At 29.7% G+C, this 25,847-nt stretch overlaps 2 protein-coding genes across 2 annotated transcripts; one reads left to right on the top strand and one right to left on the bottom strand.

Moving 5' to 3' along the window:
• The first annotated feature begins 8,561 nt into the window (after positions 1-8,561).
• On the top strand, positions 8,562-12,626 carry LOC100254021 (ras-related protein RABD1). The gene is made up of 8 exons (XM_002264587.4): positions 8,562-8,699; positions 8,811-8,883; positions 9,011-9,058; positions 9,153-9,200; positions 10,377-10,448; positions 11,230-11,385; positions 12,134-12,237; positions 12,408-12,626. Exons 1-8 carry the CDS (start codon positions 8,686-8,688, stop codon positions 12,499-12,501), a joined length of 609 nt encoding a protein of 202 aa, XP_002264623.1. The 5' UTR covers positions 8,562-8,685; the 3' UTR covers positions 12,502-12,626.
• A 3,237-nt stretch (positions 12,627-15,863) lies between these two features.
• On the bottom strand, positions 15,864-19,210 carry LOC100259150 (ras-related protein RABA2a). Its single transcript, XM_002264408.5, has 2 exons — positions 18,910-19,210; positions 15,864-16,529 (listed from the first exon to the last, which is right to left on the bottom strand). Exons 1-2 carry the CDS (start codon positions 19,072-19,074, stop codon positions 16,047-16,049), a joined length of 648 nt encoding a protein of 215 aa, XP_002264444.1. The 5' UTR covers positions 19,075-19,210; the 3' UTR covers positions 15,864-16,046.
• Positions 19,211-25,847: the final 6,637 nt, after the last annotated feature.

The following is a 25,847-nucleotide window of genomic DNA, read 5'->3' as shown; positions in this document are numbered from 1 at the left end:
TATACAAACATATAGAATGATTAAAAATAAAAACATTACACATAAAAATTATTTTTGAAACATGTTTAAAAACATATTAAAAATATTTTAGATTTCTAAACAGACTTTTGTCCTATAAAAATCAAAGAAAAAATTGTTTTCGAAAACTATTTTTCAAAATTTTTTTTTAAAACAATTACCAATCAAAACCTTATCTTCCCAACAATATATCTAGGCCACTGACATATAAATAATTTGATCAAGGTATAAATAATAAAATGAAAAATTATATATATGATATCACTTGATCAGTTATGCCTTTTTAACGGGTATCTAAAAGTATCATTCAACACAACATATTAATGGAAATAAATATTTTTTGAAAAAATGGGTTTTGACTCACTAACTTTAAAATATATAGAAAAAATAACCCTAAATTCTATAAAGAAGTTTTATTTTGAAAATCAAATAATTATTTATTAAAATAATTATCTATGGGCTGTGGGCTGATTGTATGCAGTTGAGACCAGGTACGTTACTGTAATTCTCCAATGAATAAGGTCCACATCAGCAACAAATGGAAATTCCATGTGGCAGCTCTCCATTGGGTAAACCGTGCCAATAACTTAATACAACATACTATATGAAAATTCCATCTTTAGGACATTGAAATATATATTGTGACATCAAGGTTGTTGAAATACATATATAATAAGATCTAGACCGTTAAATAAATATATAAAGGAATGAGATCGAGATATAATGATACAAACAATAGGATTATAGTACAAATAATATGACAAAAAATTTTATATATATAATATTACTTGATTGGTGGTATTTTTTGGATAGCTATAGAAAAAATAACCGTAAATGAATTTTTTTTTTCCTTTCATTTATCCTCCATAAAATTTTGAACATATAATTTTAAAATTTTAATAAAAAATTCTACATCAATTGAGAAATTTGGTGATATATTTTAAAATTTTATAATAAATTCTATGTCATATTAAAAAGTTAATTAAAGTAATAAAATTGATAAGATTATGTTTGATTATAGGAAAATAATAAGGTTACTTGAAGAAATCGTGAAAAAAAAAAGAGAGAAAAAGTATGATGAAATAAAATAAATAAATGAAAATAAAAATTAGATTTAAATTTAATAAATTATTTTTATGTGTTACTTGAAACTCATTTCATATATTTTTCCATTTCTATGCAAAAATTAAATAATTAAAAACTATATAAAAAAGTAATTAATTTTAATTATATTTGATTTAATTTTATAATTTTCATTATGCAAAAAAAAATTAATTTTTAATATTTTTCCCCATTCAAACGTAGCCTAAACAAATGAAAAAGAAAATGTTTGAGAAGTGGTTTTCATTTGGAGGCCAAATATATATAAATATATAATATTTAGTTTCAGAAAAGTATTAACATTAAAATATCAATGAAAAAGTCAAATAAATTAAAAGCTTATTGGGTTGTGTAATTTAAAAAGGGTTTTCTGTTTTTTAAAACAAATTTGGTCGTTATTCCCTGTAAAAAAATTTCAAAAATAAAATAAAATAAAAAATAATTTTTAGAGAATGGGTTGTTTTCATTGGTTTTTAAAAGGAAAAAGAAAATCTAGGAACTTCAATTATAAAAATAGAAATATTTATTGTCTAATTTTGTAGACCCGGGGCTCATTTTTTTCTCACTTTTCTGCAGGGTTTTTTTACCAGGTGGAGGGCTCTTAAAGAGCCACGTGTCGCCTTGTGGTTAGCTGGGGAGAATCATATTAGTGGATAGAAGATGCAATGGGAAATGGACATGTGTTGAGGGAATATTCAGTAGAGGAGCGTGTTTTTGGTTATAGGGACAGTGAGATTGTTAGAGAGGGGGGTGACTTGGTTGCTGGTTAGAGAGATATTTTGGGGTGGCTTAGGAGGCAAGACACTTAGAGAGACATAGCCAGAAAACGAGAGAAAAAACTTGAGGAGAGGAAGGGAGCTAAAAGAAGAGCAGAGAGCAAGGGAGGGGGAGATGAGCTGAAGTTAAGAGTTTTTTTTCACAGAGGAGAAAACCAGAGAGAGGGGTGCAGGGTTGAAAGAGCTTGAAGAGGACTGGCTGAAGATAGAAGAGAGGGGATTTTCTGGAGAGAGCTGAAACAGAGGAGAGAAGGGGAGCATTCTCAGGTACGTTTGCTAGACCACATGTCGATTGTCGTTGATATCCTTTAAGTTGTTGTGACTATGTTATGTTATATCTGTTCCTTGTTCTTTATGTGAAATTTGTTCAAGAGTGATCCAATTCCTTTTTTTAGTTTTCCTTTGGACGTCTGAGTCATATCTTTGATCTTATTTCCACCTGGTTTTTCCTACCCATACACGAGCTCATCGACTTCAAATATGAGATAGGGCTCGAATTAGTGTTTTCTTAGTTCATTTGATACTCTATTTTTGTGCTTGCTCCCTTGTTGTTTACTCTCTACTCTCGATGGCCAAGGAAAAGAGTTTTGCTAGCATTGCCATTGGTTTTCATATGGGCAAAGTTTCTGAGCTTGGGTAGCTGTTGTTTCATTTGTTCATGAGATTGCTGGGTTATTTACTCAAAAATTGGTGACGGCCATATCTGGGTATTAGTGTTATCTCTCGATTGTTGGTGGTTCTGGATACTTAATTGGGTCTTAGCAAGGGGCAAGGTTGTTGGCTAGTCATCAGATATGAGACACTAGCACTTTGAGAGCATGGGTTGGATTTTCAGCTAAGAGTGTTAGCAGAGAAGAAGGGTGTTGTAAAAAAATTGAATTCATTTGAGGAGAGAGGGAAATTTTTCAAAAGCAGAATCAATTTATGTACAGATGCTTATGGGTGATGGGATGCATAGACTGGCTCACTATTTCGCTAATGAGCTTGAGGCACACTTGAATGGCTCTAGATCCCAGATTTGCAAAGTGGTTATTACCAAACCATCAACTACCCATTTTTTAAAAGTTTACCACCTACTTCTTGCAGTGTGCCTTTTTTTTTATAAAAAAAAAAATGTCCTTAATTTCTTCTCCAATAAGACAATCGCAAAAACAGCTGAGAAAGCAGAGAGGCTCCATATTATTGATTTTCGTGTTCTCTATAGTTTCTCATGGCCTTCACTCATACAACGTCTCTCAACAAGGCCCGGTAGGCCTCCCAAGCTTCGGATTACCGGGATTGATTTTCCATAACCTGGCTTCCAACCGGCACAAAGGGTTGAAGAGACAGGGCATTGGATAGAAAATTATGCCAAGAGTTTCAATGTCCTATTTCAGTTCAATGCCCTTGCATAAAAGTTTGAAACAATTCAAGTTGAGGATCTCAAGATCAGTAGCGAGGAGGTTCTTACAGTGAGGTGTCGATATCGATTTAGAAACCTCTTGGATGAAACAGTGGTGGCAGAAAGTCCAAGAAATCTCATGCAGTGTGTGGTGGTGCATCTTCTTGAATGGTAGGCTGCTGATGAGAAGCTGAAGAAAGAGATGAAGAAGAAGGGTCTTCCACTTCCAAAGACGGCCCCATGAAATCTCTCTTCCAAGAAGAAAGCTAATGGTTTTGATGAGAGTCACACACCACCACCTCGAAGTCGGATAGATGAAGATGTGAAAAGATATAATGAGCTTATGGAAGTGATAAAGGGAACACCAAAACTCTACCTTGAATGTGAATGGTGCAATGTAAAAAAAAAAAGGATGAGAAGGGCTCCTAAGTGGACTCTTAAAAGAAAAATGTGTGTTGATCAATCAAAGGAACACCAGGCTTCATCATCTCATGTAGATTCGACATTTGATGGGAATAAAGCTACCTCAAATATGAAGAAAAGAACTCTTAAGTTGCATCCCAGAAGGAGAATATATATCTAACAATCAGAAGAACACCAAGCTTCGTCCGTTTGTCTGGAATCAACAACCAGTGGTCAAGCAGTTGGTACATCTGTTGGGGGCATTCTTACTGAGGAAGGAGCTCCAAAACCACAAATGCATATATGTGTGGAACCAACAGAGAATGGGCCTGATACTTCCTTACATGGAGATTCAAGAGTAATTGTTTGCCAGCAAGATAGGCCCAAAGGTCAAGGTCAAGGTAAAAAAAAAAAAAACCTAATTCTGAGCAGAGTTTTGGAGCAATAGATGTGGATCCCATTAGTTCTATTTTACATGATGACGCAGATGACATGACACTTGCTGGCTTTATAAACCGTAGGCTGCCTAAGAGAAGACTCAAACCCGCCAAGCATGAAGATCAAGATGGTGGCACCCCCCACTAGAAAGTGCTGTGTCTGGATCGGATGGTCAATATTGGCATCTCTCAGCACATTCCAGTAGAAGTACTCCTCAAGAATGGGCCCAGAAGGGAATGCTCTGTGCATGGCCACCTTTGGCATGCAATCCAAGTGGGCACGTGTCATTCTTCCATGTCTTCATTCTTGATTTTAAAAAAATAATTTCCAAAAACTTCAGTTTTCAAATAACTTTCTAAATTCTGGTTTCCAAATAATTTCAAGTCTTTAAATTTTCTTCTAAGGATTTTTTTTAGGTACAAAAATTTCTTTTATTTTAATAAATTTAGCTGCCATTTTTCTATTTGTCAAGCAATTTTCACATTTTCCTTGATTTTAAAAATATTTTAAAATAAGTGTGAATTTATTTTTGTAATTCCAAGTGATAGAATTTATGGAATTGATTCATGCAAAAATAAATTGGGCTTTAGTGGGCGCCCAACATCAAAGAAGTTTTCTTTAAAATAAAAATAAATTTGAGTGAAGTGTCATGTGTGCCTTTGGTGATTTCATATTTTATTTAGTGATGCATGTGACATATTTTATACTCATTATTGTGTACTAACCCTCATTTCATGATAGTGCATTACTCGCTTGTTGCTAAAGTACGCATGTCCTCTCACTTTGGTCATTCTCTATGCATTGTTTTTGACACCCTTGCATGTGATCATTCTGGTATCTTTTGATCTACTAACCAATTATCATGTTTGCTTCGTTTTATTAGTAGAGACCCGTTTTTAGGGACTTAGAGGAATGCTATGATTTTTACCGTACTTTTCCAATAAGTAACCTGACCCAAGCTCATATTTGGTTTTTCACAAACCACCTTTTTCAAATAAGGAGTCACACTTAGGGTTTTATATCTTATTTTGTTTACCCTTTAAAAATAAGTGGCAATTCCAAATCATTTTTTAAACAATAAATCATTTTCAAAATAAAAGGCAAGTTTGCCATTGGAAGTGCATGAGCATAAATGCGGGGTCCACAAATTTATTGCATAAATTTAAACATAAAAGCACAGATAGTTGAATCTGAAAATAACTTTTATTGAAAATATATTTTGATTATAGAGAGCTGATAAATATAGACTTGTTGATAGCAAATGATGACTAAAAAATATGAATACAAAGGACTATAATTTTTTAAGAGGAGATTACAAAACAAGAGAGAGAATTTTTTAGAACACTCTATACTTGCACTCTTGAACTCTGCCTGATGAAGAGGGTTGCAACCCTATTTATAGATGAAAATTCAGACTTGAGTCGAAATTGAGTCTTCATGTTTGAGAAAATTTTGAAATCCGTCACCACATGTTAGGACAGTTGAAGCATGAAGTCTAAAGAAGAAGGTAAGTTTTCTTTTCCTTGTCAGATGCCCTTTTGGAGGAGAAGAAATTTTCTTCCTCTTATTTTCCATCACGCTGCTTTTGAAAATCATAGTGGTAGACAAAAATTACTATTTGACACTGTTCATTGCTTTTTGATTTAATGTTGAAGATAGTGATTTGTGTAGTTTAATTGTTATTGAACTTGTCTAATATCTTTGTAAATTACGAGACTTTGTTCATATTTGGTTCTTGGAATTTGAAAGGTGAAGTAGAAATTTCAAATAAATTTAAAGTTTATTGGATTGTGTAATTTAAAAACAGTTTTATGTTTTTTAAAATAAATTTGTTCGTTATTCTCTATAAACAAATTTTAAAAATAAAATAAAATAAATAATAATTTTTTAGAGAATGAGTTGTTTTTATTAGTTTTTAAAAATAAAAAGAAAATATAGGTCTGTTCACTCATGTTTGAAACTTGTTTTTAAAAATTACTTTTAAATTAAAGAATAAAAAACAGTTTTTAAGAAAAGGGTTAAATGGAATTATAACTATTACTTGTTATTTAAAAGTTATTCTCTATTTCATTTTGTTATCTAAAAATTGTTTTTTATTATGAATTTTTAAAAACTATTTTCTGATTTTAAAAATGAAAAACTATTTTTAAAACTCCCGTCAAACATGCCATAATAATTTTTTTTTTTTTTTCTAATATGTTTTCTTCTTTTGCTTCCACTTCTCGTATCCTCGTTATATTATTTTTACCATCCTTTTATTACTTTATCAATAGACAAAAGGTAGGTTCATTTGTAATAAAACATGTCATTCATGCAAAATGGTGGAATTTTCTTTCTTGGTTGTCAAACTATTGTTTGGTCAACAAGAAAATTAATAAAAAATTAAATATTATATGCTTATAATTATTAAATAAAACATTAAAAAATAAAAATAAAAATACAACTTTACGCATTATATTTTAAATGTGTAATGCTTCCACGATGCCGATAGAAGTGGGATTTCCAAGATCTAAAATATAATTAAAAATTAAGATCATAAAATATATTAATATTTAGGATATCACTTATGATCAACTTAAAGTTTATTTAAATCATATTTTATTTTCTAACTTTTCTTCACATTTCACATTTTAATATTTTACAATTCCTTCCAAATTGGGCAAAGAGATTAAAGATGATAAAGTATTATGATTAAAAATTTGAGTAAGATCTAGTTTGATAGTGATTTTACAAAATATTTCTAAAATTTCAGGAAGCTTTTAGTAGTAATATTTGAAAATTTTTATCTTTCAAATATTATAAAAGTTAAAAATATTTATTAAAATCACTGTTAAAAACACTCTATCAAATGTATTTAATTATTATATAAAGTTTGTTTTTTATTTCACTTTGTTTTTAAAAACTGTTTCCAAAGAACAATGACCAAATAATGTTATGAATTTTTAAAAATGGTTTTCTATTTTAAAAAAATAAAAATACTATTTTTCAAAAACAAAAAAAATGTTTTTAAATTGTGCAGCCAAATAGACTATTTTTAAAAAGCTACTTTTAAAAACAACTTTCAAAACCAATGGATCAAAGAAACAAAAATACTAAGGGTTTATTTGACAATTGTTTTTAAAAAAGTTTTATGTTATGCAAAATATAAAAAAATAAAAAACAAGAAAAACCTGCTTCACAACTTAAAAATTGTTATTTATTTTATGTTATTAAAAATATAAAATATAGTGTTTTTAGATGATATTTTTAATTATTTTCATTTATTTTTTGAGAGCTATTTTAAAAAAATAATTATAAAAATATGTAAAATGATTAAAAATAAAGTATTAGATATAAAAATTATTTTAAAGATAAATTTAAAAATGTTAAAAAGTTATTATAAACAAACTTTTTTAAAAAAAAAATATAAAACAACTTTCAAAAGTTATTATAAAAAAAAAAAAATAGATACCATACAAAGCCTAATGGTTTCATAATTTTATTTGGAAAAAAAAATTACATAAAATATCTTACTAAAACAACTCAATATTATAAACATAAAGAGAAATATAAATTCAATTAAGATAAGTTCATATATATTTAACATTAGAAATTATTTTAGAATTATTGTATTTGTATTTTATTTATTTATTAGAGAAATTAATATATATATATATATATATATATATATATATTAAAAATGAAAATCTTATTTAAAATAAATAAAATCTAGAAAATATTTTATAAACCAAACACAACCTTAAATTTTTATTTTTTATTTTAGGAAAAAATTTTGTTTAGGAGTTTGAACATTTCCATATTTTTTTAATGAAAAAAATATATCAATTAAAAATCAATTTTTTATTTTATTTTTATAATTTTTTTTCCCTAATTCCTCCCTCATAATTTCCATGTTCTAAATCACCTTCCTTTATTTATTGTTAATTAAATGAATAACCAATCAAAGGATTAATACAACAATAATGAATTTTGATTCTTGTCGTCCAAACACAATCATAGTTTCCTGGCATCCAAACACAACTCCCACGTTTTGTCTCCTACAATGAAGTTTTCAAAAAAAAATTAATATTAAAAAAATCAATCATTTTCTTTTGAGTCTTCAACAATGAAGTTTTAAGAAAAATAAATTTTAAAAAAAAATTTTCAAAAATTCAATCATTTTCTTTTTCGTGTTCAACAATGAAGGTTTAGGAAAAATCAAATTTCAAAAAACCAATCATTTTCATTTTAGAAAACCAAAAAATCCTACCATTCAATATCATTTCGATAATCAATTCAAGCAACTTATGAAAAATTTACTTTCCCATTGGATGATCTCCACTTTCCCATGGCCCAAACAGGATAAAACCCTAGCCATAAATGACAGTAGGACTGAAGGGTAAGTTAGTCATTTCACACAAAGCAGAAAAAGACAGCTTCCAATTATAAAAAAAAAATAGCCAACAAAATCATAAGGTGGGAAGGCATTTATTTGACAGCTTAGACTGAGTGAGAGAGAGAGAGAGAGAGAGAGAGAGAGAGATCACTTTCCCTTCCATTTTCCCGGAAAATCTTTCCTTCTGGCCAAACATGAGCAACGACTAGTATGTCACTTTTTTTCTTCTTCCTTCTATACAAACACCTCCGCTTCCACTTTTTTTCTTCTTTTTTCCCCTCACTCGTTCCGCAAATTTTAACACTAACTTTGCTTGCAGCGATTATCTGTTCAAGCTTCTGCTCATCGGAGACTCGTCTGTCGGAAAATCGTGCCTTCTTCTCAGATTCGCCGTGAGTTGGCCTTCTCATGGCGTTGGATATTTGCTCTGTTGTTGAATTTTTTTTCTTGATAGGGGCATTAATGTTTTGCTTGGAAGTTGGTTTTGTAGTTAATCAGTGTCAACTTTTGTGATCTCAGGATGATTCGTATGTGGACAGCTACATTAGCACCATCGGAGTTGATTTCGTGAGTCTTTCTATATATATTTGTTGATAGTGTAAGTGTTTGTCTTGTGGATGATTTGAATTGAAAATTTCGGTTTCTTTTTCTTTCTCGTTAGAAAATAAGAACTGTGGAGCTGGATGGGAAGACAATCAAGCTGCAGATTGTGAGTAAAGATCTTTTTTTTTTTGTTTTTGTTTGTTGTTTTCGTTTAACTCTGAAATTTCAACAAATAGAATTTTTCTGAGCATTCATTTAAAATAAATTTTGGTTATGTTTGGGTGTTTGGAAATTTAGAGGAATTTAATTTGGATGGCAATTTGATTCATCTCTAGAATTGTATTCAAAGACTAGCTATTCTTCATGTTCTCTTGCTGACTGATGGGTTTTCCCATTTCTAACTCATACTTACGAATCTTTTTGTCGGTTGATTCCCTACTTACCAATTTTGCAAAATGTCTCTTTGAAAGAAACTGTAATGAATACTGGGGACACTCCTAAATCAAATCTAATTGCTCACATTTCCCGAGTACAAGCATTGATCAGCCAGTCTGAGTTTTAGTGATCTCCATTTGGTGATCGAGAGCCTAAAAAGCACTACATTCAGATTTGGTACGATTTGATTTGGCATCTTAGTAGATTATTATATACATATTAAATAGGTGGAAATACCCAGTGCACTTTTTTGGAATTATCAAGACAGTTTTTCCTTTTGAGCCTTAAAGCTCAATTACAACGGGTTTCCCTAATCATGTAAATTAAGAAAATCTGGTACTTGCACTTATTATTTATTTTATGCTTATAAATATTGCTTAGTTGGAACTTATTTGCAAGGATGCTGCACTGTCAATTGGTCATAACACTTTTGCTACTCTGGTGCATTTCAAGATTTCAATTTGCAGTTAGTAATTAGGTTTTCTTGGAACAATTTATAGTGTGAAATAGAGATCTAAAAATGTTTATGATGATGTTAGAATTAATTGTTCTGAATTGTTTATGGAAGAAGAGGAAAATTCTATAGATTTCTTAACTCGTCTTTTACGTGGCTTGCATTTCATGAGAAAATGAATACCTAATTATACAATATTTGTTATAAGTATATGTGCTAGTGCCTATCTTATAAATCATTTGATACCTATTACTGAGTACGATCATAGGAGAGTATATGTCAACTTCATTTGTATGTTTTTCCTTTCTCCCTTGTTTCACTTTTGATCATTGCACTTTTATGCTCTTAGAACATTTGCATTCAAGAGAGATTCATTTTTGTAATTGTTTAAGAGAATCTTCATCTTGATTTTGTGTAACATTTGATGTAGTTTCTACTTGTTTGTCTGTTCAGTGGGATACTGCTGGACAGGAGCGGTTTCGGACCATAACAAGCAGTTACTACCGAGGAGCACATGGGATCATTGTAAGAAAAATTTCCCTGTAGCTTTCTACATGAGACCATTTATTTGTGCAATAAAACTTGAGTCCCTTTAATGTGATTCTTCTTTCATGCATTGGATCAAGATTGGGGTGACTTTTCTGGTTCTGGTTCTGGTTCTGTATAGAAGTATGCCTTGCTTAACAGCGATGCTGAGTGCAAATACGGTTCTTCATCCTTTATATTTCTAGGATCACTTCTTATTTAACATTAAGTTGACTCACATCAAGTTCTTACATACATTCCAAACCTTAGATCTTCAATTCATGAAGATCTTGTTACTAATGAGTAATGAGAATGTTTTTGTCATTTTTAATCAGTATATATTCAAATGAGAGTGTGATTTTGTCATTTTATTTATATATATATTCGACTGAGATGCTTATCAACAACTTTTATCCTTGGAATACATGGACTTAACATCAATTTTCCAGATCAAAATTTTTTATTTGGGAATTGTGGGTCAAGGTCTCACATAGTAACACTTCATTTTGTAACATTTCACAAATTGGAGTATGTTTGGTGGTGATTTTAGAAAACGTTTCTAACATTTCTAATACTTAAAAGATAAAATTTTTCAAGTGTTAAAAAAGACTAAAAACACTTCCTAAAATTACTACCAAGCGCACTCTGAAGGGCACTTCAATTTCCCAAAACTAAAAGAACATCAAATGGTATTTTTATTTAATGTATTCAAAATGCATTCATTTCTTTATTGAGGTTGTAATATGCTCAATATTTCTTACATGCATCGTGATTGCAACAGATTGTCTATGATGTTACTGAGATGGAGAGCTTCAACAACGTGAAGCAGTGGTTGAATGAGATTGATAGATATGCAAATGACTCTGTGTGCAAGCTTCTTGTTGGGAATAAATGTGATTTAGTTGAGAACAAGGTCGTGGACACAGAAACTGCAAAGGTATTGTTTGTTATTGTAGTTTGAATTCTCATTTATTGAATCCAGCTTTGTTTGGTATTCTTGACTACTGATTTACTGCTCAACAATTCGATCTAGGAACTTCTGTGCTGTTTTTCTGCTAAAAAAAATGAAACTTTCTTGCTGTGATTGTATATTTTCATTTGAAGCTAGATATATGCATATCTCTTCAAGTCCCCATCATCCTCTGGAGAAATGGTTAAAGTGGAGCATTGAACAAGTTTCAAATACTTAAAGAGACTGCATGAACAGTATTTTCATATAAATTCTAAAATACATTTTATGAGGAGAATTTTAGTTTGCATTATTTCCAAAAATGTCTGTTCGAGACATTTGACGAGTCCAAACTTGCATGGGTTATGCCTCAAAGAGTTCCCATTCTAAAGAGTGAACTTTTGCAGGGTTGCACTTTTCTTTTGAGCTGCTTATTTGGTATTTACCTCTCCATATTTCTAGAATTCTGCATGGTTGTATATAAGTTGTTACCCGGCTGCATGAAGTAGCTTTCCTTGGGGTTTGCAAAATTTGTTTATAATTATAGATAATTTATTGATTGATGCAATACAGTCCTACAGCAGATGCCAAAGGATCGACATAAGTATCAGTAATGTTTCTTAGCATACAATTTCTGTATTTTGGGGGGAGAAGGGTGTGGCTATCGTTTGATCATACTTCACTGCCTATCCTGGTCTCACTTATCGTCTCTGTCCTGGACCTATACAAACTGCAGGCATTTGCAGATGAGCTTGGGATCCCTTTCCTCGAGACAAGTGCTAAAGACTCAATCAATGTGGAGCAGGCTTTCCTAACTATGGCTGGCGAGATTAAGAAAAAGTAAAGCAACTTCTTTCTTTCCCATTTTCCTACTTTCAGATTACATTACCTTTCTTCACCAATTCATATACCCTGATTACCATTATTGATTACATCCTTCTTACTGCTATAAAAAATGGAGTCTTCTCTTTTGCAAGTTTCTACAAAGTAATCTCGAATTTCATTTGCAGAATGGGCAACCAGCCAAATGCTACCGCCCGGTCATCAAGCACCGTTCAAATGAAGGGACAGCCGATTCAGCAGAACAGCAACTGCTGCGGTTAGCTATTTTTATTTGTTACTTTTGAAAACTCTGTTGTAAGATGGTGAACCAGGTGGTAAATATTTGGTAGACTGAATGTTATCATATCCATCTTTCATAAACAATTACCCACATTCGCCTCCCAAAACCCCCACTCATCCTGTGAAAAACAAAAATGAAAATCCTCACAATGTCTCACAGGATCGGTTTTGCATGCTTGATAGAAGTCTTAGAATGCGACATATTTGTCTCGAGTGTCGGCGAATTTATTGGGAGAAGTGTGCCAGTAGGACATGAAACATTTTGCCTGTTTTCATACACAAGTAGTCAAGACCTGGGGCCTTGGGTTTGTTAGCAGACAAGATTCAGCTACAAGATTGACCGACCATGTCTTTCATTTGGAATTCCGTAAGGGACAAACATCTGATGATTGATACCAGTGTATGTTTGCTCTTATTTTTCTACCTTAAAGAATGCGCCCAACTAGAGTGGTTCTTGGAGTGCTAAACCGATATCAAAGGTTAGGAAAATGATTTTCTTGTATTAATGAAAAAATGGGAAAGAAAATAAAATAGAATTAAAATAAGTTAGAAATTTATATATTTAATTTTTATAACAAGGAATTATTCTAAATAAAATGAGTTTGAAGCATCATATATTTATGTTTTATTTTTTTATTTTTTTATTTTTTTATTTTTATTTTGTATTTTCCTAGAAATCAAACATAACATGAAATTTCTTATGTTTGATAGGGTTTACCTGCAACAAACAAGAAGGGATTGGTAAAGTTTTAACAATCAAGTTCTAAAATGTTTGGCGAATGATTTGGAATGGTTTTCTTATTTAGTGCTTTATAGTAATAATAAAATTTATGGGTCTAATTGGGAATTCGAGGACAAAAAAATCAGAAAACACATTTGTAATAAAAAATTGTGTGTTTTTTTTTTGTTTTTTAAGAATAGAAAATAGAGTGTTTTTAGATAAAAATTTTTAGTTATTTTTATTTGTTTTTTGAAAATTATTTTAAAATAATTATATAAAAATTTAAATTGATTAAAAATAAAACATTACATATAAAAAATAACTTTAAAATATTTAAAACATGTAAAAAAATATTAAAAATATTTTAGGCTTCTAAACATATTTTTATTTTACAAAACATAGAATAATAGTTTATAAAAACTGTTTTTGAAAACAGTTACCATGAAATATTTTTGTTTTAAAATTTTTATTTCTCGTAAATTGATTACTCTTTACACGAAGTCGTGAGTGGCGTTAACTTCGATATAAGTTTTTACAAATATAAAACCGTTAATATTTTTAACGTAGCTTATTTGGTGTTATTGAAAAAAAAAAAAAAAAAACTAAGAGATATATTCTGAAAGAATAAATTAATTAGATAAAAATTTCACCTACGACATTGAAAAATATTTAATAAAAAGAAAAGTGTAAAATAAAATTGAATTTGCAAAAACAAAATATTTAAGTACTTTTTAGTAACTGTTTTAGAAAATGATTTTGAAAAATAACTTTTAAAAACTATATTTGTAGAATAAAAATATATCTGAAAATTGAAATATTTTTAAGTAATGTTTTTAGATATGTTTTAAAAATAATTTTTATATTTAATATTTTATTTTTAATCATTTTAGTATTTATATAATTATTTTCAAAATACTCAATAAAAAACAAATAAAAAATATGTTTTCTAAAAGTACTATCTTTTTTATTTTTAAAAAACAAAAATTAGTTTTCTGATTGTCAAATCTTGTTTTCTCTTTTTCTAGAGAGCACAAAACTGCTTCAGATAACAGTTGGGTTGTTTCTCCAAAACCTAAAAATAGAAAATAATTTTTTTTAAGAGAAAAAAAAAGAGAATATATTGAAAACAATTCCCAAATAAAAACCTGTGTATTTTTAGAAGCCTAAAATAAACTTCTTTGAAAACAATTCCCAAAGAAGGAATGAATCCTCTGTGTCCCACAGCAAGTTTCCCATGAAAATTATATAAGTACGGAGGGAGATTTCGATCCTAACATTCCTCAACATGAAAACTGCAATGAAATTTAAGGAATAAGAAAGACAATACAACCAAGGGATTTTTTAAAATAAAATACAATCATTTAAAAAATAATAATAATTAAAATACAATATTTTTAAAATTATTTTCAAATCTATTATATTAACCAATTTAATAATTTAAAATGACTTAATAATATTAAATAAATTAAATATATTTGATAAAATAATTTAATAAAATAACTTTAAATTAAAAATAATTTTAAATAATAAATAAAAATAATTTATTTATTTTACTTTTTTATCTTCGTTTACCTTAATTATCTCAACAATTTCTTTTACTATTTCACTATTTTCATTATTACTCAATCTTTTTAACCCTAATTATAATTTATGAAGATAAATATATTAATTTAATAGTTTAAATTAATTTTTTAATTAATTTTATTAAACCATCTTAATACATAAAATAAAATTTAAATTTTAAATTTTAATCAATAATTTGAATATAATTTAATACTAAATTAAGTTAAATTATTAAGCAAATATTCAATCTTACCAATCACCCTCTTAAAACCTATCTGTTTCCTTTGAATATGAAAATAATCTTTTTAAAAAGACAACTTCAAAATTCGACTAAAACCCATCTCTTCAAAATATAGCTTTAAATTGGATTCATTAAAAGTATGATAAATATGAAAATAGTTTTAAAAATACCATATTTTAATAAATAATTTTTTAAATTACCATATTTTTTTCAAAATCTAAGAGCTAGGTCAAGATATGAATAAATTAGATTGTTTTGTTGCCCCGTGACACATTTTATAGGCCACGTTGGGAAAAACAACTTCCCATTCTTAAAATTATAAATAATCTCAATTGACGTTTTCACTGCTACAATTTCTTTTTGAAGGTTATTTTTCTTGTAAAAATAACCCTTTTTTTAAAAAGCTATATGTAAATACTAGAAATGATAAAATAAAATTTATGTTAAAATTAGACCAAAAACATAGGAAATGTTAGATTCATAAATTTGGAGATTATTATTTCATCCCTTTTAATCAATTAATTCTTTTAATTATATATGATTTTTTTTATATATAACTTTTTATAATAAAACCAAAGAAATTTTCTTACAAATTTTTTTCTTAGCAATTTTCCGAAACCAAACATAACCTTGAATACCACCATGCCAAGACCCTTTACTCAAACACAAACTCAGAAGGAAATAGCTTTCTAATCATCAGTAGAATGATTCTATCTACATGTTCTAGGAGTATTCTTCTTGAAAGGGGGAAGATGTATCAGTCCTAGTATCTAATTTCAATCATGTTGAGCTTGCTCCAAATTGAAACCCCTCAATTCATTTTTGCCACAATGCAAGCACACCAATAAATAAAAAGCCTTAAAAATAATCCCAATAACAAACCATGAAATATAGTTCAGAAGTAGATATGGAAAAAAAAAATGCAGATTCAAAACAATAACACCCCAATCGGGAGAAAAAAAAAGGAGGATAAGAAAATAAGGGTAAACTAAGATCACCTTTTTAGAATGAAGAGCAGCAAGTCTTCTTTGTGTTGGTGTCGGATCCGTCGACTACAAGGGTCTTTCCTTCTTTGATGCCAGCAGGTGCAGGGTCATCAGAAGAAAGGGTCTTCTTGCTTATTATCCTGTATATCTCTCCAAGAATTGTCTGGAAGGCCTTCTCAACATTGGTTGCTTCGAGGGCTGAAGTTTCGATGAATGAAAGCCCTTCTTTCTCAGCAAAACCCTGTGCATCCTCTGTGGCAACTGCTCGGAGATGCTTCAAATCAGTCTTGTTTCCAATTAGCATGATGACAATGTTGGAGTCAGCGTGGTCCCTCAACTCCTTCAGCCACCTGCTTACATTTTCAAAGGTTGTTGGTTTTGTTACATCATAAACTAGAAGAGCTCCAAGGGCACCCCTATAGTAGGCACTGGTAATTGCTCTGTACCGCTCCTGCCCTGCTGTGTCCCATATCTGAGCTTTCACAGTTCGTCCCTCGACCTGAACCAAATACAGTAAAAAACAATTAATACCATATCTGAGCTTTCACAGTTACCTGTAACAATTAATACTATATAAAAATAACCATAAATCTACAACATGTAGAACACTTTTCCTAGTCAACAATCAATATGTCAGATGCTTTTTAATGCACAACAATGTCTAAACTTGTTAATTACTAGTCTGAACACTTGAAGGAGGTTGTCACCTTTCTTTTGCTTCTCAACACTGACAATAGCAGTTTATAATAATACTAATAAAAGACTCCATATTTTTTTTTAATAGGTAAAATAAAAGTGTCCTATACACTGGTCACCAAAAGGCACAACCAAGAGAAAAGAGGGGCTACAAAAAAACACCTCCCCTCAACAAAAACCCAACCGATCAATAAAACTGATTAAAGACAAAGGACCATCCTCTAATAAAAGACTCCCACGTATAACTCGAGGTAAGGTCTTGAACCTCGATATTGTAAAAGGGTTTGGTTGAATTTTAAGTTGAAGCTAGCTGATGGTTGACAAAGGGTTTGGTTGACAAAGGACCTTCCTGCTTTTGTCTTATTCCATGCAGAGAGGCAAGATAATGTGAGAGATCTCATCCATTTTGGATAGATTTAAGCACACGATTCAAACTACTTTAGAAGTATATTGCTGATAAGGTCTAGCTCGTCATGGGAGGTTTATTTCACAGTCGGCTGATAGTTGGCCTCCTGTTTTGATTTATTCCCCAAAGAGAAGTGGGTTATCGAGAGAGATCTCAATGACTGTCAGATAGATTGTACATGATTCAAACTACTTTACGAATATATTGTTTTCCATACTCTCAAGAGTCTTGCATCAAATTGGACACATTATATTTACTTGCTAAATATGCGACTTTCCTTGTATGTTGAGGCAGAGTCACATCTGCTGCAGCTTTCCCAATAATAGCAAGTGAATCAGCTAAATTGATGTCAACCAATCTCCTCATAGTATCAAAACCTCAAATTTCCTTTCTATACTAATTTAATTAATTTCCTCCTGTATGATAAATTTGTTGTATGCTCTCTATTCATGTCAACTTTGTGAAATTGATTCTTAGGTCCAATCTTAGAACAATTAAATTGTCCACATCATTGTATTAAAGAATTTGACACACAAACATAAGATTTCTTACCTTCCACGCTGAAAGACGCTCTTAAAGCATCTGCAACAGACCCATTTTAAATTTTTATGTGGTCATTAATAGCTTTTCCATCATTTTAGAATTAATTCATTGTAAGCCAAACATGAGAATATAGATATAAACAACTAGTGATGCCAATTCCTCAAAAAACATAAAAATTGATCCAATCACATCATACACCATAAACTAAAATATAAAATATGAGAAGACCGTAACTAGTTAATTCACATACTATGTTAAAATATTATTGTTATAATCTCATTTCTAGATGATATTTAGACACCCTCCAACATTATGATTTAAAGATGATCAGTGCTCTAGAAAGTTAGCATGAAATAATTGGATTCCAGTTGCTCACCCCAAATCAACATGATTATGAAACATCATTGACTGATTGATCAATATTGCTTGAAGATTGCTGAAATTTTCCAAGTTTAGTGTCGGGTAACTTCTTATCATAAGCAAAGAAACTTCCATGTCCATTAAAAATGGGTTGAATTTCAGGACTTGTTTCAAAGTGGAAATGAAGGTGGAATTTTCAAAACATTTTCATTTTCATAATTGGCATGCTCATTTTGGATCATTTTCAATTATTAGAGTGCTTGTCTTTTTAAACTAAGAGAAACATTTAATGTTTTTAAAAAATAGCCAATTTTCTGGAAATTTTCTCTAAAATGTGCTAACAACTATGTTTTCTTTGTCAATTCCAATTTTCCAAATTTCAAAAATGAAAAACAGCCCTCAACCCGTCTACCAAACAAGCCCTAAATTATTGAGATACAGCGACTACTGCTTACACTCCTGACTTAAAATAACCAAATGAAAGTTACAAATCTGCCTTAGTTTACACTATCGGCAGTACAAATTTAGTACTAAGGATTTCCATTTGTATAAAACATAGTAAATGACATAATTCTCCCCGAATTTCAAACATCACGCCACACCAAATCTTCACTTGCAGTCCACGATTCAATTAATCAAATCAAACAGATCGACCACATTTCCAACAACAAAACCACTAAAACTGATCCGAATTTCAAATAACATTCCTCAAATCCAGATCTACAATAAACTTCTAGAAAAAAAAAAAAATTCAATTGCATCAAACCACACATAATCACTCCAAATCAAATAAACACACACCAAACACACTAAATTCAAAAACAAAACATATGACTGACAGTGTGTATGTATGTACAGATGTATAGATAGCAACCTGAAGTGTGCGAGTGGCGAATTCAACGCCGATAGTAGACTTAGACTCCAAACAAAACTCGTTGCGAGTGAATCGGGAGAGGAGGTTGGATTTGCCGACGCCGGAATCGCCGATCAAAACTACCTTGAACAGGTAATCGTACTCCTCGTCCGGTCTTCTCGCCATCTATCTGGCCCGTTTGGTTTGGTTACTGTTTTTTTTCTTTTCCTTCCCGAGAAAAGAAAAGAAAATCTCAGAAGCCCTAGGAAATCGCCTGAGAGAGAAAGTCTGAGCGGACAAAGCGAGTAAGAGAGAGTTTCCATGAGAGGTTTCTTTATATGACCAAAATGCCCCTCTGAGCTGTCAGACCATCATTTGATTTCACCGATTTGCCCCTAGACTTTTCCCCAAATTCCCAATCCAATTAATTTGATTTTTTTCATTAATTTGATTTTGATTCCCAAAAAATAAAATAAATAAAATATATACCAATTAAATAAATTCAAAATTCAAATATTTAAAATAAATAAATTTTAAATATAAAATTAATAAAACACGTCTTTATTTAATTATACTAATTATTAGTTTGATTAAAAAGAGTATGAAAGTATTAGGGTGTGTTTGATAACTCTTTTTAAAAACAATTCTAGAAAATAGTTTTTGAAGATAGGTTTTAAAAACTGTTTTAGGATTTTTATAAAAACAAAATTTTGTTTAAAATTTTAAAATGTTTTTAACTTGTTTTTATATTTTTAAATATGTTTTAAATATAATTTTTACAGCTTATATTTTATTTTTAATCATTCTACATATTTATATAATTATTTTTAAAATAACCCTTAGAAAACAATGAAAAATAATTTAAAAATATTATCTGAAAACACTTTATTTCCTATTTTTAAGAACATAAAAAACAAAAAATAGTTTTTAATTACCAAAAGTGTTTTTTTTTTAACAGAAAATTATTCTAAAAAACGATTCTCAAACAGACCGTTATTTTTCATTTTGAAATTCTTTTGATACTTTTCTCCTTTTAGTCATCTATATTTAGATTTTCACCAAATTAATTAAATTATATATTCTAAATTAATTAGCCAATGTTTTTAAATTAAGGTTTATAAATATTTATTTTGATTTAATTGAGTTTTTCTACCATTAATTTTTATCATCCACACATGATGAGTGACATTTTTCAAAATGTACTATAAACTATAATTTAGAAAATAATAGCATTTTTCTTATATAAAACCTTTTAGTTTAATATAAATCTTTAAAGTTATGTTTGATTCCTATAAAGTTTGAAAGAAAATGTGAGGGAAAGAAAATAAAGAGAAAATACAGAAGAAAAAAAAAGTGAAGAAATAAAAATATTTTTATATACTACTTCATTTTTTCACATATTTAAATCTTCTATATAAAGGTTAAATAATTTAAAAATATATAAACTTCTTAATAATTTTAATTATATTTAACTTTTTTAAAAAATTTATTTCCCTAATATTTTACGTCAACCAAACATAGTCTAAAGAAACATAATGAATCTTAAAAAACTAGTAGTTTAAGGCAACATTTCCCCATGAATTAGATTACTCCATCTAATCAAAATCGGGGATCAAAACTTGAGATTCAACAGGATCAAGTTAATTAATAATCGTTTATCTTGTAACACCAACTGTGCACCAAATTCTATCAATGAAAGATAATTAGTCAAACCAAATAGAAACTTGGGTTAACTAATCTCATACATGCCACATGGGGGGGGTTTTAAAAAGCATATGGTTGGTGTTCTTATTTCTTTGCTTAAATTTGGGATTACATCATTGCACCAACTTTGGATAACAATATGTTCATTGCCTTTCTAGAGGCACATGATGCCCTCAAAGAGGCTACTATGAACTAGGGTTTTTGCATAGAAAGAACATTTCATTCATCAAACAACAATACTTTTTTCATCCATTTGCATAACCAAATCCTAGTTATTTGAGTATCTTACTCAATACGAAGAAACATCTATGAGGACGTATAAGCGTATTGTTTAAATTATGGGTTAGGACAAAAGACAATTTTTTCAATATCAATCATTAATATTGGTACATAGGATAGAATGAGCCAACTCCATTCATTATTTCAATGTTAGTCTTTTGTTTTTAGTGGATAACCACGGATAACCATTTTAAGTATCACCTACATTAGATGCTCGATTCTAAAAAAGGATGCGAAAGGTTCTATCATGAATTGATCTATCGAGTATCCATTTGTTTTATGGATCTCAACTCCATCAAACCCTTCAAATAACTTACCATGTCAAAAGGGTTAAACAACAATGAGCTTTGTTATTTGGAACTGGTTTATTATTTTGTTTGTATATTTGAAAATAGTTTTTTATTAACACAATAGATTAGATTTTTAAGTTATGTTTGGTTCTTGTAAAATATTAAGGAAAGAAAAAAATAGTAAGAAAAATTATTTTCTCATGTTTGGTTTTCCTATAAAAAAATACTAAAAAAAATCAAATATAATTAAAACTAGTTAGAAACTTATGCATTTTAAAATTAATTAATCATTATATTGATAAGTTAAAATAAATAAAATAAGTTTGAAATAACAAATAATTGAGTTTTAATCTATTTTTTATTTTCCTTCATTTTTTTCTCAAATTTTATGGAAACCAAATATAACCTTAAGCATTTCCATTTTTCATTTTTATCATTATTGGAAACATAAATTTATTTTTAAAAATATAATAAACATGCTAGAAAGGTTATAATATTTTTTTACCTTAGGATTTGAAACATCTATAAGGACGTATAAGTGTCTTGTTTAAATTATGGGTTAGGACGAAAGACAACTTTTTCAATATCAATCAGTAATATCGGTACATAGGATAGAATGAGCCAACTCCATTCATTATTTCAATGTTAGTCTTTTGTTTTTAGTGGATAACCACGGATAACCATTTTAAGTATCACCTACTTTGGATGTTCGATTCTAAAAAAGGATGCGAAAGGTTCTATCATGAATTGATCTATCGAGTATCCATTTGTTTTATGGATCTCAACTCCATCAAACCCTTCAAATAACATACCATGTCAAAAGGGTTAAACAACAATGAGCTTTGTTCTTTGGAACCGGTTTATTATTTTGTTTGTATATTTGAAAATAGTTTTTTTATTAACACAATAGATTAAATTTTTAAGTTATGTTTGGTTCCTGTAAAATATTAAGGAAAGAAAAAAAAATAGTAAGAAAAATGATTTTCTTATGTTTGGTTGTCCTATAAAAAATACTAAAAAAAAATCAAATATAATTAAAACTAATTAGAAACTTATGCATTTTAAAATTAATTAATCATTTTATTGATAAGTTAAAATAAATAAAATAAGTTTGAAATAACAAATAATTGAGTTTTAATCTATTTTTTATTTTCCTTCATTTTTTTTCTTTTTAATTTTTCTTTGTATTTTTTCTCAAATTTTATGGAAACCAAATATAACCTTAAGCATTTCCATTTTTCATTCTTATCATTATTGGAAACATAAATTTATTTTTAAAAATATAATAAACATGCTAGAAAGGTTATAATATTTTTTTACCTTAGGATTTGCTTCATTGTCAATAATCCTAGACATTCATACATTATGAAAAATTTATTGTATGAATTTGGTAAGCATAGTATAAAACATAGTGTAAAATCAAAGTTTGGTTAGTCTCATTTTTTATGATAATAAAATAAGGTTTAGAACTAATGATTATATTTCAAGTGTGATTAGGAAAAAAAATTTCCAAAGTGACAATCACAAAGACAAAATCAAACCAAATGGAAATTCATAAGAAGAAAAAGACCTCAAAAAAAAATATTTTTCAAGACCTAAGTTTCATAAGATCTCTTTGTAAAGTTGTTGTTGCACTAGGTTTTTCATGCATTACATTCTTTATTTATGCACTAAAATCATTCAAAATTTATTTTGTTTTAAATATTTTAAAATTAAACGATTTCATGTTTTCAACTAAAATCTTGTGTCAAATGTTTTCCAATCTTGTTTAAAAGGTTTTAAGTTGAAAAAAATGGTTGTTGAGCTAAAAACAACTCAACCAGTTGAACCGGATGAGGAATCGGTTGAACTGGATGAGGAACCGATCGACCTATTCAACTCAATTGGTCAAGGGGTGCAAAAACCTTCTCTCTTTTCTAGAATGCTTGTTCAACCGGTCAAGGTTCAACCTCAACTGGTCGAGTTTCAGTCGAGGAGGCAGTCAAAGGGTGGTCAAGGTCCAACGACCACTTGTCATACATTAAATGCTAACGACTAGTGAACCGGTTGAACATGAGCTTGATCAAATAAACCCCTCTGTTAGCCCAAGGGTTCTCCTAATCGGGTTTTGATGATAACAAACCATGATTAAGTGACTAATTGGTTTAATGGTTAAGAATCTCAGGCATAAACTCGAAAATTCATCAAAGGACCAAATGGATACAAGATCGAGACGCTTGGAAGACTTGTGATCATAGGAAACTAATATAAGATGAATGCATGAGTGCACTTAGGATTTTCACACGTTTCATGCAACTTAGAAAACTCAGTTTATTCTTTAAAACTTCGATTTCATTAAAACTCGAGTTTTTAACAAATGTACCTTAGGTAAAATGTTTTATAATTGGCTTAATAATTTACCTAAAGACCTTGCTTAAGTGTTAGAAAAAAAATGAATTGAAAAAGAGATGTTTTCGGGGCCAAAAGGCTCAACCGGTTGAGGCTATGGTCAACCGGTCGACTGGTTGCCCTTGTTCGATCGAGGACCGGTCGAGGGATGCACAAACAGTTTCTCTCTCTCCTAGTAGCCTTCTTTTCCCTGTCGAGGTCCGGACGAGGCAACGGTAACCTGTCAAGCATTAAATGCTCTAACGGCTAGTGAACTGGTCGACCCCTAGCTCGACCGTTCGAGGTTACCTTTTGCTGTTTTTGACTCCTGAGCTTAGAAACCTATAAATTGAGAGCTCCGCTTCATTTATTGACAAGAGAACACTTGCAATCAATTGTCTACCTACCTGTTCTTGACCAAAAAACTCTCATTTCTTTCTTAGTGCATTAAATCATCACTTGCATATCCTTTAGTGCACTCTTGTGTGTCATCCTAGGTTTGTCTTGTATTTGAGCTATCCTTAAGTTAGGTTGAGGGATTCTTTCTTGTAAAATTTGAGTGTTAAAGCCTTCAAGAGGCTTGAATCTTGAAGAGATTGTGCAAGAACTCATTGGAGTCAGAATCCAAATGTAAGAAGATTGGAAGCTTGGTTGAAGTTTCAAGTTAGTGGAACTTTCACTCGGTTAGGAGATTGAGGAGAGTGGACGTAGGTAAGGAAGTGTCGAACCACTATAAAACCCGAGTTTGAATTCTCTAACTCTATCTCTTTATTTTGCTTATATTGTGCTTGAATTTGTTTTGCTTATATTGTGCTTGAATTTGTTGTGATTGAAAAGATTTTAAAAACCCAATTCACCCCCCCCCCCCCCCCCCCCCCCCTCTTTTGGGTGTTTTTCTTAATTAAGTATAGCATTTATTTTCTCACCCTCAATAGCTAATTTAACATTTTTCCTATATAAAAAGACTTTTAATCTTCATTGTTTCATGTACTTAACCTTCTTAAATATTTCTTGAATATATTTGAGCCTTAGGAGAGTGTTTTTTAGTGCACCAATATTCTAAAACTTGCATATCATTAGTGCATCATTTAATCCTAGTTTTTCTTGTACATTTAAGTCTAAAATTTTGTACAATGATTTTGTGAGATTATTTCTTATCTTTTGTAAATCTTTGAGAAGAGATCACTTGAGGGGTTGTTCAAGAATGATGTATCTCTTAAGAATTGTAAAAGGTGTTTGGAGCCAAAAATCCAAGAGAGTGGATTAGAATCATAATTCAATTGTATTGCTTAAAGACTTGTATTTAAAACATTGAATTAGTAGAACCTCAAGCTTAGTATTGAAGTTAAAGGAGAGTGAACGTAGGTCGGGTTGCACCAAACCACTATAAAAATATTGTATTTGCATTTTCTCTTCTATATTATTTTACTTTATATGCAATTGTCTTTATATTGTTTTATTATATATTTGTATATAATTGTCTCTTACATTCATATAATTTAAATTTGCAAAAATGAACCATCACCCTATTCACCCTCCTCTAGGATGATTACCTTATATTGGATTAGTTTAATTTTTTTAACACATAGGAAGAGGGAGAGAGATATGGAGTGAGTGGTAGTAATGAAACACATTATAATCTCACATCTAGGCTAACATCTATATAAAAAAAAAAGTTTATTTGTTGATTGCCTTCAAAAAAGAGAAAATATATTTGACAATAGAAAATTTTTAATTGTTTTTGTTCTTAATAACATAAAATAATATGTTATTTTCTATTTTTAGAGTTATTTTAAAAAATAATGAAAAATAATTGAAAATAAAGTATTACATAAAAAATTATTTTTAAAAAATATATAAAATAAGTTGAAAATATTATAAGTTTCCAAATAGTTTTTTTTATTTAAAAAACATTATAAAATTGTTCTTGGAGATTATTCTCAATTTATTTTTGAAAAATATTTTCAAAATCTATTTTATAATAATTATTGGTCACGTACCAACACTTAATATCCCTGTAACAAGATATGTCCCAAAGAATTTTTTGAGCATGTCCCTCCGAAGTTTATGTCAGTCTTTCAAAGAAATGGGATAGGGTTTTTTTAAGAAATTTTTATCATACCCGAATTTCGATATTTTCTAGGTTTAAAGTTAAGCATTTAAACTCATAATTGCTCTTGATGTAACGGTTCGGATCATTTATCACTTGCACAACAAATATGGACGGTGCTCATGCCTTGACCGACAGAGAGACCCACATCCGGTGCCCATCAAATATAAGGATCAGTTGAATAGGAATGAGGCAGCCAAACATGGCCT

Source organism: Vitis vinifera, chromosome 12, assembly GCF_030704535.1.
Source record: "Vitis vinifera cultivar Pinot Noir 40024 chromosome 12, ASM3070453v1".
Taxonomy (NCBI): Eukaryota; Viridiplantae; Streptophyta; class Magnoliopsida; order Vitales; family Vitaceae; genus Vitis; species Vitis vinifera.
This window is presented reverse-complemented; position numbering and strand designations above follow the sequence as displayed.

Bases quoted from the DNA above. Each gene is read 5' to 3' on its own strand.
- LOC100254021 (XM_002264587.4), top strand. The intron at 9,059-9,152 runs GTGAGTCTTTCT...CTTTCTCGTTAG, and splicing joins GCACCATCGGAGTTGATTTC to AAAATAAGAACTGTGGAGCT. The intron at 10,449-11,229 runs GTAAGAAAAATT...TGATTGCAACAG, and splicing joins GAGGAGCACATGGGATCATT to ATTGTCTATGATGTTACTGA.
- LOC100259150 (XM_002264408.5), bottom strand. From the start codon at position 19,074: ATGGCGAGAAGACCGGACGAGGAGTACGATTACCTGTTCAAGGTAGTT. The intron at 16,530-18,909 runs GTTGCTATCTAT...TATTTGGTTCAG, and splicing joins TCGCCACTCGCACACTTCAG to GTCGAGGGACGAACTGTGAA.